This window comes from Brassica napus, chromosome A8 (genome assembly GCF_020379485.1).
Source record: "Brassica napus cultivar Da-Ae chromosome A8, Da-Ae, whole genome shotgun sequence".
Lineage (NCBI taxonomy): Eukaryota > Viridiplantae > Streptophyta > Magnoliopsida > Brassicales > Brassicaceae > Brassica > Brassica napus.
The window spans coordinates 945,335-963,655 of NC_063441.1; the positions used below are offsets into that span (position 1 = coordinate 945,335).

The following is an 18,321-nucleotide window of genomic DNA, read 5'->3' on the forward strand; positions in this document are numbered from 1 at the left end:
TCAAATAGTTGTAAAATAGATATATTATAATTTATCATTATTAAAGTTATTTGTTTTCTTAATATTAAATTTTCTTTTAAATTTTATGTTTGTGGAACTTAATATAACTATAATCAAAATACCAAAGCAAATATGAATTCTCATTTTTAATATTAATTTAATTAAATTTTAGTTTCCATTCAATAAATTAAAAGCATAAAGTTATTTAGAATTTATAGAATATTTTAATTATTATAAATATTAATATGTGTTCATGAGCTTCTAGAAATGTATCACCTACTTATGTATGTAACTTCCTATTGAGCATCACTTTCTTTTATAATTTATTTTTAAAAACATCAATATATAATTTGATAAATATTATGAAAATACATGCATGTGTAAACGATAAATAAAATTGATTTGATTTGACTTGATTATAATAAAAATAAAAATATATCATTTGAATTTGAAAGAATAACAATAAATCAATATACTCACAACATGAGTGATTCGACTAATCTAACTTATATATAAAATTATAGATTTAACTAAAATAAGAATATATAATTTTATAAGAATAGTAATTTATTTTATAAATATAAATCATAGAACAACTCAAAACATATTAAAATGAAAATAAAATATTAAACAACTGTTACAATTTAGTTCTTTTCTAAAATTTATATATATATGCATGAGACTTCAGAATATTATCATTATATTAATTTATGTAAAATGGAATCATACACTTTAGTTTATTTTATTTTTTTTAGTCCAAGCACAAAATATTTGAAGTTATACATAATATTCATAAAATATATTTATATATTTAAGACAATAACCACCTAAATGCAAATAAGAAATTAATCAAAATTTTAATATATTTAGAATAAAAAATATTATAGTTGAATTCAGAGATGCATTCCAAATTACGCAAATTATAACTAAATTGACTGTAAAAACAACAAAACCGATTAAATATAACATATATAAAATCATATGTATTATTAAAGTAATATAATATTATAAATATAAATGATGCATACAAATTATAAATTAATTTAAAATTAAAAGTAAATAGTAATTAATTATTATAGTATATTTACTTCAAAAACATTTATATCCGTGCATGAGCACGGGAAAATCACCTAGTAAATAATAATAACACAAGACAAAGCTCATCAGTCATCTTGATCTGATCCAAAGTACATGGCAAACCATGAACTGCAACGGTCACTTAATCCCGATGTGGCAAGATAGAAGCAACGACTGATCTTGACCCTATATTCCGGCTCAAGACAAATTTTTTTTGTCAGCTGCCCATTGCTCAAGACAATTATATAGTACCAATTTGATCTAGTATCCTATTTAAAAAGATTTGGATCTTATCACATTTATTGATCCGTTTAATATGATATCATTTTTTTTTGTCGGACGTACATATATATAACTTGACTACTCAACTGTAATAATGCTATTCAATTTTTTTCAGTCATAGGAGTTGATTGAAGGAGCTGTAACATTTTTTTTTATAGAATTAAAACTGTAATTTCTTTTCTGTAACTATAAATAATTTTGCTGTAAAATTCTGTCTGTATATTTGAAAAGATTTAATAACTAACATATTAATTTTCTAAAGTTACAAATAAGTGAAGGTTTATTGTTTTATACAGTAAAACACACCCACAAAAAAATTGATAGTGTAAAAAAAGAATTTACAAACCTGATTTAAAAAAGTAATGCTTTAGAATTAACCTGAGCTATAGAAAGATCTAACCTACGTCGTGTAGAAATCGAAATTCGCACTATCGATTTTAGTCAATGGAAGAAAATCAAAATTTTCGATTTTTTCAGAAGATCCAGATTATCTATGTAAACACACAAATACGAAAAACATAATAATAATAAAAAATACCAATGATGAATTAACCAGAAGCGTTTTATTGAATAAGATGAATTGAGATACAGAGTTTCACCGAAAACAAGATGAACATGAAATCGTGAACAATGGAGAATAAAAAAAAAAGCGGAAAATCTTTCTAAGTACGGAACTTGCTAGTCTAGCCACTTAAGTTCTAAGTTCTCATAAAACTAACAGAAATCTCCTAGGTCTCAATTTTCGGATCCCCCTTGCACTTCGTGTCGACTCTCTTTATATATCCCTCAAGGTCGGTCGTCTTTCTCTTCCTATCCTCGATTTGAGTTTATCCCTTCTCGGAAATCTTCCTTATTCTTTTGATCTTCACGATTATTTTGGAAACTTGACATTTATCTTTTTTTCATTTATTTCCTGCAAAAATTGAGTAAACCGACATAAAGGCTTGGGCTTATCCTCGTCTAAAATCACATGTAGGCACGTGTCGCATTTTGGACCCTTTTAGACTGTATTTCGACTTAAGCGTTTTTATGATTTCTTTCGGAGAAATCTTCCGTTATTGTTTTATACGATTAATCTAAACTTTTACAAAAAAAAAAAGTCTCCGCGGTTTTTGTCGTAAAACTTCGGCTATGAGTATAATCGAGACGAAACAAGGAGTGACCTGATCAAGATAACGGAGGAAGGTATCATGCCCGCCCTAGGGCAGGGAGGAGAGACCAACAATGTGCCCGCACTAGGGCAGAGGAGGATGGTCGTGGGCCGTGTCCGCTCTAGGGCGGAGAGGACAGTCGTGGGTTGTGTCTGCCTTAGGGTGGGGAGGACGTGATCCATCATATCCCTAGGGTGGGGAGGACGTGATCCATCGTATCCGTCCTAGGGCAGGGAGGTTATTCAAATCTGTATAATTATTATGGTTAAAACGTTGTTAAATTATTATGATAAAAACAATTAATGAAGTAGTTAGCAAGAGTAAAAATAATGTAAAAGATGTAATAAAACATTTAAACTAGGTAAATTCTGTTTAAATTCTGTAATAAATACTGCTGAATTATTTTGAAAATAACAAAATGAGGTGGTTAAAATTAGTTTTAAAATAATAATAAAAATTGTAAAAAATCACTTAAAAATAGGTAAGTATTGTTGTGTACTTCATTTTTAATATAATAGATAGATATGTTTTCACTGGAAGTAAAATTCAAGACATTCCGCTTACTAAACCAACTGAGCTATGAAGCCTTTTATAATAGAGATACTAGATTTTGATCCGCGCTTGGAAAGCGCGGAGTTTTTGGATTATATTATAATACAAAGTCTTATTATATCGAAAATATAATTTTTAACAGTTATATAACCTATGAATTAGTTTATTTGATATTTTATATGTACACTTTTACGTAAATTTTTTTTATGTATAAGAATTATATCCGGATAAAAAAAATAAACTGAACCGACCCAGAAATATAGGTTTAGTTTAGGTCTAGAGAAGATAACATATTTGGCTTTTTTTGGACCCGTATGTGTTTGTTTGAGTCTGGGTCCTACCCTAGATCCGATCATAAATATGTTGTGTTTATTAGGTATATTTGGATATTTCGAATATGTTTCCAGCATTATGGATATTTTTTTTTAGATTTTTGGTTTACGATTATAGTTTTTGATTTCAGGTAAATTTTCAAAGTAAAAAAAAATTTGGGTATTTGGATAAAATTTTGGGTATTTTCAGTTCAGTGACAGATTTTGAATAAGATTTTAAATTTTTAGGTATTTGAATTTTTTTGGCTATTTGTTTGGAGTTTCAAGTACTTTTCGTGTTTCAGATATTTTTCAGATTATTTAGATATTTCGAATTTTCTTAAGATCCTAAATATCCGAACAGATGTGGACCCATTACGTCCATATCGGGTCCAACAACCTTTTGATATAGATTTTTAATGTTATTGTACAAAAACATGGTTGATGAAATATTTTAGAAAACTCATTTTTAAATATAAAAATATCTATCAACCTATAGACGGTTGAAAGTTTAGTATATAATATGAGATTTTAGTAGGAAAGTTTATATATGATATGATTACGTTATTATAAAGGAAAGAGGAAGTTAGAATGTACACATATATGTCGTGTAACTTCTCTTACTTTAAATCATATATTATATGATAAAAGTGATAATATAAAACATTAGTTTCAATATTTTTATGATTAAAAGTCAAAATGGTAAATATAGTAATAGTAATGATTAAGATGTACGAGTGATATTTGAATAAATAAAGGAATTAAATAAATTATTGTTAGAGAAATACATGGTAACATATTGTTAGTCTAAGTTTAAGATAAGACCAAAAAATAATGAGCTAAATTAAAGGGTCCAAACAACTTTATAGGTAGATTTTTTAAGACTCATTCCTTTTTAATAGTATTGATATTATCACAAAGCATTCATCAATCTTGATATTATTTGAAACATAGTATATTAGTAACAAGCTTAGACAAGATATATAGCAATTAAGTTCAAATAAAGCTTGTGCAAAAAAAAAACGACAAGATATATAGCAATCTCATCTTTATTTTCATAGACATACATCGGCGATTTCAATTAAGTTCAAATAAAGCTTGAAGATTATAAGGTCCAGTGACATTAGGCGGTCCGCTCCATATCAGCTCTGCAATTTGTCGATGGGCCTTCTCTGTCAAATGAGAGGCATCGAAAAACAAGTAATCGGTAACGTTTTCGCATAATTCGTAACTTTTTCCCATTTGATTCCCACAAGTATTAATTCCTCTCAATGGTCCACTTCCACAACATCCCATCTTACCTTCCTTAAACCCTTCAAAACAAACAAAACTTTCAAAAAGTTACTTAAGATCAATCTCTTACATTTATGTAATTACCAGGTAACTTTAATTACCGTATTTAGAAGGATTGTTGATTCTTTCCAACAAAGAAGTGTGATAGTCGTGAAGGGCATATCTGAATCCGGAAAGTTCATGTTGTAGCCGCCGTAAAGCATCCGGAAACTTCTTGTTGTACAAATATATCAGCTCAGCGACTGGTTTGGAACATGATCCTATGTTTGTTGTGTCTAAGATCGATATGACTGGTGCACACTCGTATGCTCCAGTATTCAAGAATCCAAACTTTCTTCCTCCTATTTTATACACTTCCTGAGAAACAAAACATATACATTCTTTCCTCAATGAACTTGAGATCAGTTTTCGGTTTTACTTTTACCTCGACCACGGATGTTGTGTTACCAATAACAAAATCAACGAACTTTTCTTTGGTATTGGACTGGAAAAGTGAAGAGTTTGCAACTAAGGGATAAACTAAGTCGTTGCCTCCGATATAAAACAGATAAACAGCTCTTGAGAAAATCGTCTTGGCCTCTGCATCTCCTAATGCAGATTTCAAGCTCCTGACAACGTTCTTGAAGCTATTTAACTGTGTTCCCAAATCTATCACCTGAACGATTAAAGAAAAAAGAGAGAGAGAGTTTACTAGTCAAATAACAATATCATTGGTGGCTATGTAAAAATATATGTATGTTCTCTTTATTTCAATATAATTTTTTTATAATATATAATTTCTGTTTCAGGATAAATATTGTTTTAAAATCTCCTTGTAACTTTTTTATCACATATATTTAGTTTACTTCATAATCAATGGTTGATATAAAATAGATAAAGGAATTCTAAAGTCATCTTTTCGTAAAGTTATATTGGAATTTTAAATCAAAAGATTATCCCAAGCGTAGACAAACAATGGGTCTTTTCGGATTTTGATTTTCTCGACTAAAATTTAAGTCTCTTTTCGGATTTAGGATTTCTGAATCTGTTTAAATTATGTAAAAAATTAAAAAATTCCAATATAACTTAAATCCATAAAATCCAAAAGTAAAAACAATATACAGCTAAATGTCTAAAATTAGCATAAAAATAGTTCAGTTTGGATATTGGATGAAAATAAGACATTCTAGTGTTTTGAATATTTTTAGATATTATTGAATATTTACTTTAGGCTTTTTTATATAATTTTAAGTATTTTTGATATTTTATAATTAAATCTAAAAATAATATATTTAAGTATATGATTTTCATTTAAATATTTTTAGATATCCAAAATATTTTGGTTTGGGACGGATTCGAATCGATTCTTTAAAACTCATATTTTGGACCTTTTCGAATACATTAAGTTTTGGTTTGAACTTGATATTATTTTTTGGGTCGGATTAGATTCGGTCTTTCGAATCCTGGTGTTTTGTCCAGTTTTAATTTTTTGTTATTATTTGCACAAAAATTTTAAAAAGAGACTCACGACAAAAATGTATATTAAGTTAATATAAAATAACAAAATAGAGTATCTTCAAATAGAGGCCAAAGATTTGAGTTTAATTTTGTTCTTCTAAAATAAATTTTACTAAATTTTAACTCGCACACCCAGCGGATAACATTTCATTTATAAATATAAAATTTTATAATATTTTGTATATAATAATTTATGATAATATATTGCTCTCATTTTAAAATAAATAAATAGATGATATATAATTATAAATATTAAAATTTAACATATGTTAATAATTTTATTTTTTGTAAACATTATTACATAATTTATGAATATTAATCATTTTAAAAGGTGAATGATGTTTTAGTCACTTTAAACGGTGAATGATATTTTATTTATTTATCTTAATGAATGTATTTTTTTAAAATATATTGGCTTACCAATTCAACATAATTTTAATATGTTTGCACAAAAAAAACATAATTTTAATATGTAATTCATTAATTACTTCTATTTTAATATAATGTAGAATATACTTATAAAATTTATAAAATTAGAAAATAATTTCATTATTTTATTTATAATAAAAAAGTAATTAAAATTAATTTTTAATAACATTATATTATTAATTGCAAAATTAATCAGTGCATTAATTAAAAAGAATATTTAAAATTTTAAGAAGATTTTGTTAGATTTTCTCTCAATAGATTTTATTATTCCTAAAACTAAAATTTAATTTATAGTTAAAATGGATTTGTTTTTAATATCCTTATAATTATTTAGAAATGTTATTCATTAAATAAACTAATGTAAACAATAAAAATATTATTTGAATATATGGACCTAGACTTCTAGTATGACTATTTTGTAGTAGATAAAAATGGTACTTCTCGTTTAATAGAGAAGATTTTGGAGATTTTTTTCCTATGTATACTATATTTAATTTATGATAAACTAAAGAATACTGTTCTGGATTTTTTCCCAACAATATATTTAAACCAGATATAATAAAGAGATAAAATAGTAGAAAGATGATGATATTTACCATTCCTGGAAAGGTTTCTACCAAAGCTCCAGCACCGCCAAAAGCAAAATTAGCTCCATAGGTAAATTGATTGTTACTATTGCTTGGTTGTAGATTTGGTGGGATCAGTGGTAACCATGCGTTCTCAGCTGTCACGTTTATTGAAAGTAAACGAGTAAATAGTTTTTTTTTTTTACATCTTAAATGAGTATAAAAATTTATATATATTTTGTTACCTATGAAATCGGTAATCAAACGTCCGTCAGAGACTCTTCCGGTTGGAAATTTGAAAGTGGTTTGACCGTACGGAAAGAAATTTGATTGGAAAGCTGTATTATTATTGATGTATTTGTAGTTTCCGGCATCGAACAGAGAATCTCCGAACACGAACAAAGCAACTTGGTTTGTGACGTGATTGTTATTCTTCTCTGTGCAGTTGATTGAGCTTATCGATAAGACTATTGTGTAGAGGAACATGATGATAAAAAATAGTTGAGAGCTTTCCATAGTTTATTAGGGACACAAAAGTATTCGATATGTATTGTGACAGTTATATATATGTTTTCTAACATGTGGAAAAATGTTATTGTGTCCAAGTTGTTTTTCTCAAGCATAGATACTTTTCAAATGCAGGACTTTTTAGTGAAATGCACATGCTGTCTTATAGATGGAAAAGTATGAAGTTGACCAAGATAAGTTCAGTAGACTTTCTAAATGCCCATGCATTGTTTGAACAATTTGAAACCATGCATATCAATAAAAAAAAGTTTGTTTACAAAAAACAATTCTAATTGTTTAGGAGAACATAATTGAAATTATTTTGAAGACCAACAACTTTCTAATTGCTTGAGATTCTTGATGCTTCCATCCACCTAGGTAATCTTTTTCTTCTGAATCCACAGACTATGTTTGTAGAGATTTTAGCTGGTTGCTAATTCGATAATGAATCTAATTTGCTAACGCTCGTGCGAAGATTAAACTTGTAATCTATATCCTTTCATTGAGAGTTGACTCAACATGTTCCGCTTGCTAAAAAGTACTCTAACCAATTGAGTTTTTTCTTAAGATCAAAAAATTATTTTATTACTTGAATTTGAATTGATATGGAAAATCAATTGGAAATATAAAAAAAAAATCAATAAGAAACAACTTAAGATTCGAAATCTAGGATTTTTAGCTAACTTGTATTCCACCCCACAAACATATAAAATTGAAATGAAAAAGTGTATTTAATCTCTAGAATTCTTTTAGCTTCGTGGAAAAGTTGTGTCGAACTCTAGGTTATCAACTGAGCTATGAAAGACTTTTGCTATAGAGATATCATATCACTAATCATCCATCCACCTTATTATTATTATTTTAAACACAAAGTATATTACTTATAAACAAGCTTAGATAAGATATATATCAATCTCATCTTTTTTTTTGTTTACATATATATCAATCTCATCTTTATTTCATAGACATACATCGGTAATTTAATTAAGCTCAAATAAAGCTTTGAGATTGTACGGTCTAGTGACATTAGGCGGTCCACTCCATACCAGCTCTGCGATTTGTTGATGTGCCTTCTCTGTCAAATGTGATGAATCGAAAAACAAGTAATCGTTAACATTTTCGCATAATTCGTAACTTTGTCCCATTCGGCCTCCACAAGTATTGATTCCTCTAAATGGTCCGCTTCCACAACATCCCATCTGCCCGACTTTAAACCCTTCAAAACAAACAAATAAAACACAAAGCTTTCAAAAATCTACTAAAGATCAGTCTCTTATATAAATATAAGTACCATGTAGCTTTAGTTACCATATTTAGAAGGATTGTTAATTCTATCCAACAAAGAAGTGTGATAGTCGTGAAGAGCATATCTAAATCCGGAAAGTTCACGTTGTAGCCGGTTTAAAGCATCCGGAAACTTCTTATTGTGCAAATTGATCAGCTCAGCGACTGGTTTGGAACAAGATCCTATGTTTGTTGGGTCCAAGAGCAACGAGGGTGGTGCACACTCGTATGCTCCCATATTCAAGAATCCAAACTTCCTTCCTCCCATTTTATACACTTCCTGTGAAACAAAACATATATCTCTTGTTGTATAGACCAAAAGCTAATAAACTTGAGATCAGTTTTTCTGTTTTTGTTTTACCTCGAGCACGGATGTCGTGTTACCAATAACAAAATCAACGAATCTCTCTTTGGTATTGGATTGGAAAAGTGAAGAGTTTGCCACCAAGGGAAAAAATAAATCGTTGCTTCCGATACTAAACATATAAACAGCTCTTGAGAAAATCTTTTTGGCCTCTGCATCTCCTAGTGCAGATCTCAAGCTCCTTTCCACGTTCCTGAAGCTATTTAACTGTGTTCCCAAATCTATCACCTAGAATTTTTAATACAAAAAGAGAGAGTTTAGTCAAACCTTATGTCTACCCTTTCTATTTCAATTTAAAGTTAATAATATATTTTCTGTTTCAGAATAAATATTGTTTTAAAATTTCAACGTAACTTCTTTATAACAAATATTTAGTCATATATATTCCTAATTAGTGATCAATATAAAATTATGCAATACATAAAGAAAATCAAAAAAATTACTTTTTGTAAAGACTGATTTTTTGGCTATTATTCGCGTGAAAAATATTAAAACAAAATTAACAAAAAAAAGCTGAATATATCATTTTAGTTAATATAAAAGAAAGCACAAAATACTAAAGCGATATATTTTCAAATAAAATGGAATAGTAAAAATTAATGATATTTACCATTCCGGGAAAGGTTTCTACCAAAGCTCCAGCACCAGCAGAAGCAAAATTAACTCCATAGGTCAACTGACTGTTACTGTTGCCTGGTTGTAGATTTGGTGGGATCAACGGTAACCATGCCTTCTCAGCTGTTAAAAAAATTGTGTTAAAAATATACTAGCTAGAAACAAAATTAGTAAAAGTATATTTATGTTTTTTTTTATTGTTACCGATGAAATCGGTAATCAAGCGTCCGTCAGAAACTCTTCCAGTAGGAACCTTGAAAAAGGTTTGACCATATGGAAAGAAATTGGATCGGGTGGTAGTATTGATATAGTTGTTGTTTCCGACATCGAACAGAGAATCTCCGAACACGAACAAAGCAGCTTGGTTCGTGACGAGATTGTTATTATTCTCTTTGCAGTTGATTGAGCTTATCGATAAGATGATTGTGTAGAGGAACAAGATGGTTGAAAATAGTCGAGAGCTTTTCATAATTTATTAGGGATACAAAAGTATTTGATATGTTTTCTGTAAGTGACAGCTTTGATTTATATACGTTTTCGAAACGCCTCTATTCCACAGTTTGCTATTCCACAAAAGTATTTTTATTTTTTTTGGAAAAAGTTACTGTGATCAAATTGTTTTTCTCAAGTATAATTTTCAAATGCACGACTTTGAAAAGTATGAAGCTGACCAAAAGAAGTTCAATAACTTTCTAAATGCCTATGCATTGTCTATTCCATCTAACCTAGAAAGAAAAACGAGATAAGAAACAAAAAATCTAAAAATAAATTCCAAATTGCTGTAAAAATATAAGGGTTTAAAATATGGTTGCGTGATCTGAATAATGTGGCCATAATAGTTTTTAGTTTTTTTTTTCCCCTTTTGATTGAGTATATGTTTGACAAGTTAGATGATAATATTTTCCCCTCTACATCGATGACAAGACAACAACAATTGAAACCATATATGAGGATATGCTGCAAAGATGAATCCATCTTTGAGGAACTCTACCGACAACAATATCAACTTACTTGTAAGATAAAACTTATAATTCATACCAACATTACTTTCCATGTTCGTGATAATTAGAGTGAAACTATCAAAGGATAGTTTTATCGTTACTCTTCTTTAACAGATGGCTTATTCGTATTGTAATAATCCCTTTCTTATTAAAGGAGAAACATTTTGAAAGAATAACCTTCAAAATATAAGTTATTTACATGAGTGCCATGCTGACATGTCAACACCATATTCACTCTCAGCTCATATATAAAATTATCCTTTCTCACTTAGAGAAATTATAACAAATGCCATTGTCAATCCAAACTAATAATTGTCGTTATATATCATGCTCTCATAAAAGTTACCTTTTCTTAACCGTAGCTTTTACCTTATGTAAAAGTCAAAACAATTATCTATCTTTTTTACCAGTCGTCGTACTTTAAGTTATGGCCTCCTTTTTTGTTCAAGATGTTCTACATCGTTGAACTCTTTAATATTTGTTTTTTTATATTCTCCTACGGCTTTCGCGAATTACTCAACAGAATCGTTGAAAACTTTTTATATCATTGATTCGTTTATATCATTGATTTTGTTTCTTTTACCCTGTAGTTTTTCTTAAAACTTTTTCCATGTTTGGGTTGATTATCAGAATTTTTGTTTTTTTTTTCATAATCTCCTCGATCATACTAATCTTCTCACCTCCAATTAGTTGATATTTTTAAGTTTCCAAAAGGCTTCCAGTTTTTGATGATTACGCCGTAATGCGGATCTTAACCAAAACACAAGTTCAAAGGGATTTTCACAAACCGAAATGGCGTAATGAAAACAAATTCAATTGACTAAAATTTGCTACTTTACAACGATTTATTAAAGCAATATATACATGAATCTGGTGCTGATTACTGATGGTATACGGAAACTAAGTTTGGAGGATATGGTAATTGATATTTTACTCTTTTAAAGTAGAATATAGATAGTTTTGACTATATTAAATATTTTGCAGTCATAAATATATAAGTTATTCCGCCAGTAACTAGGACATTTAAAGAGTTTTGGTGTCAAAAAGTATATATGGTAAATTATACTGTGATTTGCGTTAATTAGAGAGTGATTGGCAAGCTTATTCTGTTCCATGAATTATGCTAATATTTCAAAAAAATTGCTCATCAGTGCTCTGATTTTCTTCTATATAAGCCACTACAATGTTAGCCATTTCATCATTAAGCATAATCTTTCATAGAGAAAAAAAAATCTTTTTGGAGGGTCATTCTCGGTGCTTTCTGATGCACCTGAGGTTATATAAATGCTATTTATATCTATTACCTATATTCCGTAATTATGTAAAAAATGAGCGGCTTATTGTTTGTATGCTAACTATGCAGGGGTCTCTAATGTGTCATGGTGGTTCATCTCAGCATTCTGACTCTAATGATCTAACACCAGCCAAGCACACTACCAGAATGGCGTGTACTATAAAGTTGAAGAAGGGATGGTCGAAAAGAGTGGCTAATGTTTGCAATATTTCGCTGAGTTACAAGAAAAAAACTTAAAGGTCGGGTACACTCCCAACAAGAAAAAAAGAATTTCGAAGGCCATGACAGTAATTAAGGAAGACAATATCTGAATATGTTTTTCTGATCAATAACGATGGTCCATTAACATAAATAATTTAGATAAGTCCGTCAATAATTAGAGATCACATATAACAATATATGGCTCAAACTAAGTCCATCAATCAATACTATTAAAAGGGAAAGAGTCTTAAAAAATCTACCTATCAAAATTGTTTGGACCCTTTTATTTAACTCATTATTTTTTGGTCTTACCTTAAACTTAGACTAACAATATCTTACCATATATTTCTCTAACAATAATTTATTCAATTCCATTATTTATTCAAATACCACTCCTAAATCTTAATCATTATTATTACTATATTTACCATTTTGACTTTTAATTGTAAAAGCATTGAAACTAATATTTTATATTTTCACTTTTATCATATAATATATAATTTAAAGCAAGAGAAGTTACACAACATTTATGTGTACATTTTAACTTCCTCTTTCTTTTATAATAACGTAATCATATCATATATAAATTTTCTCACTAAAATCTCATATTATATACTAAACTTTCAATCGTCTATATTTTGATAGATATTTTCATATTTAAAAATGAGTTTTCTAAAAATATTTCATCAACCATGTTTTTGTACAATAACGTTAAAAATCTATATCAAAAGGTTGTTGGACCCGATATGGATGTAATGGGTCCACATCTGTTCGAGTATTTAGGATCCTAAAAAAATTCGAAAAATCTGAAAAATATCTGAAACACGAAAATTACTTGAACCTCCAAACAAATACCCAAAAAATTCAAATACCTAAAAATTCAAAATCTTATTCAAAATCTGACACTGAACTGAAAATACACAAAATTTTATCCAAATACACAAAAAAAAATTTTAATTTGAAAATTTACCTGAAATCAAAAACTATAATCGTAAACCAAAAACCTAAAAAAATATCCATAATGCCGAAAATATATTCGAAATATCCAAATATACCTAATAAACACAACATATTTATGATCGGGTCTAGGGTAGGACCGGACTCAAACAAAGACATGTGGGTCCAAAAAAACCCCACTAGGTTATCTTCTCTCGATCTGAACTAAACCTATATTTCCGAGTTGGCTAGGTTTGTTTTTTTGATCCGGATATAATTCTCATGCCTAAAAAAACTTACGTAAAAGTGTACATATAAAATATCAAATAAACTAATTCATAGATTATATAACTGTTAAAAATATATTTTTTGATATAATAAGACTTTGTATTATAATATAATCCAAAAAACCCGCGCTTTTCAAGCGCGGATCCATCAATAATAGATTAATACTATTCCTTTTTAACAGATTAACACTATTCAGTCCGAATATTTAAGCTTCGATCAGGCTAATTTATTTACCTGTAATGGTCAAATCATTACTATGATACAACACACTCTGATTGTTTTTAAACTATATGGTTTATATTTTCATATAGTTTATGCAATCAAAAATATCAATGAGTATGTAATTCATATTGCTTTAGGATCCATAAATACTATATTACTTCAAAATTACTGATACAAAAGACTCACCCTGCGCTATGCGCGGGTCTCATCCTAGTAAAGAAATATATGGAGATAAATGTACATAATGTTTACCTGAAAGTGTTTTTTTTTTTTGTTTACCTGAAAGTTAGGAGAATCATTTTATTTCTTTCATATATCGGTTGAACCTATACGCATATAAATTCTTTAACAACAAGGTGTTTGGAATGTTGAGAGTTGCTCTCTAGAGCCCTGCAACATCATTGTCTCATATGAAAATTACCAAAAAAAGATTAAAATTATGTATTCTCTTCTATTTTATACTTTAAATCCACTTTCAAATCGTTCTTACACTTTCATTTACCCTCTCAATCTCATGCAAGATTTGAATCTATACCCGATTTTTCTTGTAAAATGTATTAAGGCGAGCAGATAACATCGTGCCGCAAAATTGGACTGGGGTTCGCGTTTGGTCGCTAGTCTTGAGGTACAATAGGAAACTGTAAATCAGTAATCTTGTGGAACAAGTAATAATCAGATATTTCAAAGTTTTATCATGTAGAACCAAGAGGAAAATTCTGTGAAAAAAAAAACAAAAGATTGATAGCTACACGTCTTCTAAAAATAAAAGATTACTACAACACGTACGCATCGGAGACCAATCATTCTGATTAAGAAAAAAAAAATCAGTTGATTCACACAATAAATATGTTCAGACTTCAGATATGTATTTGGGTTACGAATGTATGCTTGAAAATAAATATCAAAACTAATCATGTTCAAACTTTAAATTTTTCATGAAAGATATCTAATATGGTAATACAGTTTTTATAAAGTCATAAATTATATATACAGATAAAACTTTTGTTTTTGAGTCAAGAACCACGTCTGCTCTATTTACACATATTAAAAACTATATTTGTTTTACTGACACTATCCACGAGCAAACTTCATGGAGATTTTATTTTTTGAGAAAACATATGAAATTATAAGCATGGTTTATATGTCCTGGTCCCATATGTTAACGATAGATAGAGATGTATATCGTACATATGGTGTAAATAATAACTATCTGTTATAAACCTCTGTAGTACTTGTGTTTAACTTTTTTTATCATTTCCTCGCACTTTTCGTTTTGATCATATTCTATTTTCTTCTTATAGTTATTTATAAAGTATTTTCTTTATTATTCCTACCGTTTCTTAGTTTCTATGGTGGTCATCAATTGAAACCCATCAAAAATATTAGACAAGTACTTGACTATTAGTTACGATGTATATTGAAAAAAAAATCTTTTAATTAAATACCAAAAATTTAAATTGATTAGTTTTTGCTAAAAATATTAATGAATATGAAGAATGTGTCCATCGTATTAATGTATATGTGGTTATATTGAACCACCGGTCTAATAGAACTAGAATAACCGGTTTAGGTTATCTAGATAAACTTGTTGTATCACGTGAGCTAAGCGGTGTAAAACGGTATCGTATAAATTGTTATGCTAGCCTTATCTCGAGCTAGAGTTCTAAGTGATAGAGAAGGAAGCTCTTAGTCTCGAGATAGAGAGAGAAAGATCGGTGGTGTCGAGGTTGTAATCCGAAAGCTCAAGCTTGAGCTGAGTAGTGGATTATTGCTGATCATAGATCAGCCCCAGGAGTAACGGCCTTCTCACATTGAGGAGGTGCAGTGAACCTGAGTACACAGTTCGAGTGTCTTCTTTCTTGTTTATTCAATCGAGTAGATCTAGGTCAATCGAAGCAACTAATCGCACAAAATCAAGAGTATTTCAGTATTATAATTTTGATAAAAATGTTCAATCTGGTTAACTGACGGTCGTACCCTAGCCGACTACAACATCGTTGGACCATATAATAGAGATCACACTATTCGGGGTGGCTGACAAAGAAAAAAACATGGAGATTGTATTGAAATTTGAAACTGGCCCAACTAACGTTTTTAAAAATCGCCGGGTCATAAAACTAATAAATAAATAGTAATAGGGCCCAATTGTTTTGAAAAAGAGAAAAAACAAAGGCATTAAGCTGGCTATTACATAACTGATGATAAAAGGGAAACATTTGTATGACATGTGTGCTTTCACTACAATGTCAAAGCCGGATGAGTATTGGTTCTTCCACAATGTGATACACAACAGTCCCATTCACGAAGAAAGACTAATGTACAGAGCGGGGGAATAAAAATTTGTTGAGATGTGCCCATTAAAGCTGTTTTAGAATCGTGACTTGTTATTTTTCTAGTTTATGAGGTTATAGTCAGGGTATTTCTTACGTGATTATAACCACTTGCTTTGGAGACGGAAGAAGTCATGGGGATTTGTAAAGGCATAAGGCTGCCTTTCAGTTCTATGCTTATGAGTTATGAGATTAACAAGGTTACGCATTTTTAGAGTGGTATTGTATTGGAGTATGAAGAAGCAGTAGCAAACATGCAAATAGAGGAGCTATTCTCACTGCCCAAATTGTGACTTTGGAAAATCATTAAATATCAGTCATATGTCATGGTAAGTCATCCTGTCATGGCTTCAAAACAGTTCCGGAAATGAGAGAGTTTGGCCTCTATGTAATGCACTATTTAGAGAGACAATGGTTTCTGCTCTTGAAGGTAGTGATGACAAGTTGTTTAGTCTTTCTACTATGCTCTAATGGGTTTCTTACCCAGTCTAAGCTAGTTTTTTCGGTTAGTAAAGTAGTGGGTGTGTCATGTGTGACCCTGTTGTGACCATGTGATGACAAAAAAAAAAGAACAACAGTTTGAATTTAGGTACAATACTTCAATACTACAACCACCTAGATCTTCTTCATCCAACACAAAAAAAAATTATCAAAACCATGTAAAATTTAGAGAAATATGTAGAGTTAAAAGTCAATATAGTATTTTCTATCTGAAGCGAGAATACAAAGCTTTTGGTAGTCTAAGAAAGCCTCTCCAAAAATTGTAGAAGAAGAACTGAATCATTCATTATTGATGTTGTGATAATATCAACAGTTAATTTAGCATATTTTTACTATAATGCATAATAAGTTTAGATAAATATTTTAGCTATTTACTTAATAGAGTTTATTGGTAGACACTAGAGATACTTGAGCATGTATCACAATAGATCAGATAATTTGATAAACAACAGACTATCTAACTCTAAGATTAATGGTTACTACAATAATTACATATTGGATGGAACAGACGTATCCATAAGTTATGGGTACGTCTGCTCCATCCAATAACAGCCTTGGCATTTAATCTTGAATTATGGCTGGATTCTCAACGACTCGGCGGACAACCAAATAATCATACCAACTCGGAAACACAGATATTTAATCTTGTATTATGGCTGGATTCTCAAAGACGGCCGTACACTAGCGACTACAACATCAAGAAAGATTCGGCCCTTCACTTGTTTATGTGTCTGAGGTAGCGTCTCATCATCTAATCTCAAGTGTCGGTGTTTATCAGTTTTCTTTTCTACTATTATTTCAGGTTTTGGGTTTTGGCTATTTTATTATATAAAACCAGGGGCGTCTCTGAGATATTGGGAGACTAAAACAATTTAATAAGGATTTTCGAAAAAATAATTATTACAAATTCGGGGACCTTTTTCTACGTAAAAGTTTTAAAAAAATTTGGAGGCCCTATGCCGATGTTTCAATTCGCTGTGCTCAGGACCACCCCTGTATAAAACATGTTTTAAAAATTATTAATTATTATGTAAACTAAAATTTATCAAATGACATTTTGATATATGTACAAAATTTCCTATCAAATAAATTCAGAAAAAGTCCAAAAACATACCTAAAACTAAAAAGAAAAACTTTGAAATAAATTAAAAAATTACATACTTCTAATTAAATTATAAAATACAGTCAACTACTAATTTAGAAAACAGTTTTATAATTACTATTTGGTAGATTTATAATTCATACTAGTAAAACTTATAATCCATTCACGTTAAAAGTAGAATAAATAATTCCATAAATAAAATAATTTAAATGTAGTGTAAAATTTATGGAAATGAAAGAAAGCGTATCTTATATATTAAAACAGAAGTCACAACCTTGATTCATGTGTGATTTTTAAAAAAATGGACCTAATGGACCTATTCATAGAAATTCATACTATATTTTAATTCAGACTAATAATAAATATAATTTTTAAAATATTTTAATCATAGTATCTTTTGATATCTTTTCATTTTAAATATAAATTTATTTATTTTAAAATTCTAACAAATCTGTTTAAAAAGATTTTTACAAGATCTTCATTTTTGAAATTATACTTAAATATTTTCACTAATTTCG

At 29.2% G+C, this 18,321-nt stretch overlaps 2 protein-coding genes across 2 annotated transcripts; both read right to left on the reverse strand.

The window, feature by feature from the left end:
- Nucleotides 1–4,265: 4,265 nt before the first annotated feature.
- On the reverse strand, nt 4,266–7,705 carry LOC106436188 (GDSL esterase/lipase 3). Its single transcript, XM_013877146.3, has 5 exons — nt 7,404–7,705; nt 7,189–7,316; nt 5,091–5,321; nt 4,768–5,023; nt 4,266–4,686 (listed from the first exon to the last, which is right to left on the reverse strand). Exons 1-5 carry the CDS (start codon nt 7,672–7,674, stop codon nt 4,451–4,453), a joined length of 1,122 nt encoding a protein of 373 aa, XP_013732600.1. The 5' UTR covers nt 7,675–7,705; the 3' UTR covers nt 4,266–4,450.
- A 787-nt stretch (nt 7,706–8,492) lies between these two features.
- On the reverse strand, nt 8,493–10,427 carry LOC106436185 (GDSL esterase/lipase 3). The gene is made up of 5 exons (XM_013877143.3): nt 10,133–10,427; nt 9,924–10,051; nt 9,311–9,541; nt 8,974–9,229; nt 8,493–8,881 (listed from the first exon to the last, which is right to left on the reverse strand). Exons 1-5 carry the CDS (start codon nt 10,395–10,397, stop codon nt 8,646–8,648), a joined length of 1,116 nt encoding a protein of 371 aa, XP_013732597.1. The 5' UTR covers nt 10,398–10,427; the 3' UTR covers nt 8,493–8,645.
- Nucleotides 10,428–18,321: the final 7,894 nt, after the last annotated feature.

Bases quoted from the DNA above. Each gene is read 5' to 3' on its own strand.
- LOC106436188 (XM_013877146.3), bottom strand. From the start codon at position 7,674: ATGGAAAGCTCTCAACTATTTTTTATCATCATGTTCCTCTACACAATA. The intron at 7,317-7,403 runs GTAACAAAATAT...TAAACGTGACAG, and splicing joins TTTGATTACCGATTTCATAG to CTGAGAACGCATGGTTACCA. The intron at 4,687-4,767 runs GTAATTAAAGTT...TTTGTTTTGAAG, and splicing joins CAACAATCCTTCTAAATACG to GGTTTAAGGAAGGTAAGATG.
- LOC106436185 (XM_013877143.3), bottom strand. From the start codon at position 10,397: ATGAAAAGCTCTCGACTATTTTCAACCATCTTGTTCCTCTACACAATC. The intron at 9,542-9,923 runs GTAAATATCATT...TAAAAATTCTAG, and splicing joins TAGAAACCTTTCCCGGAATG to GTGATAGATTTGGGAACACA. The intron at 8,882-8,973 runs GTAACTAAAGCT...TTTGTTTTGAAG, and splicing joins TAACAATCCTTCTAAATATG to GGTTTAAAGTCGGGCAGATG.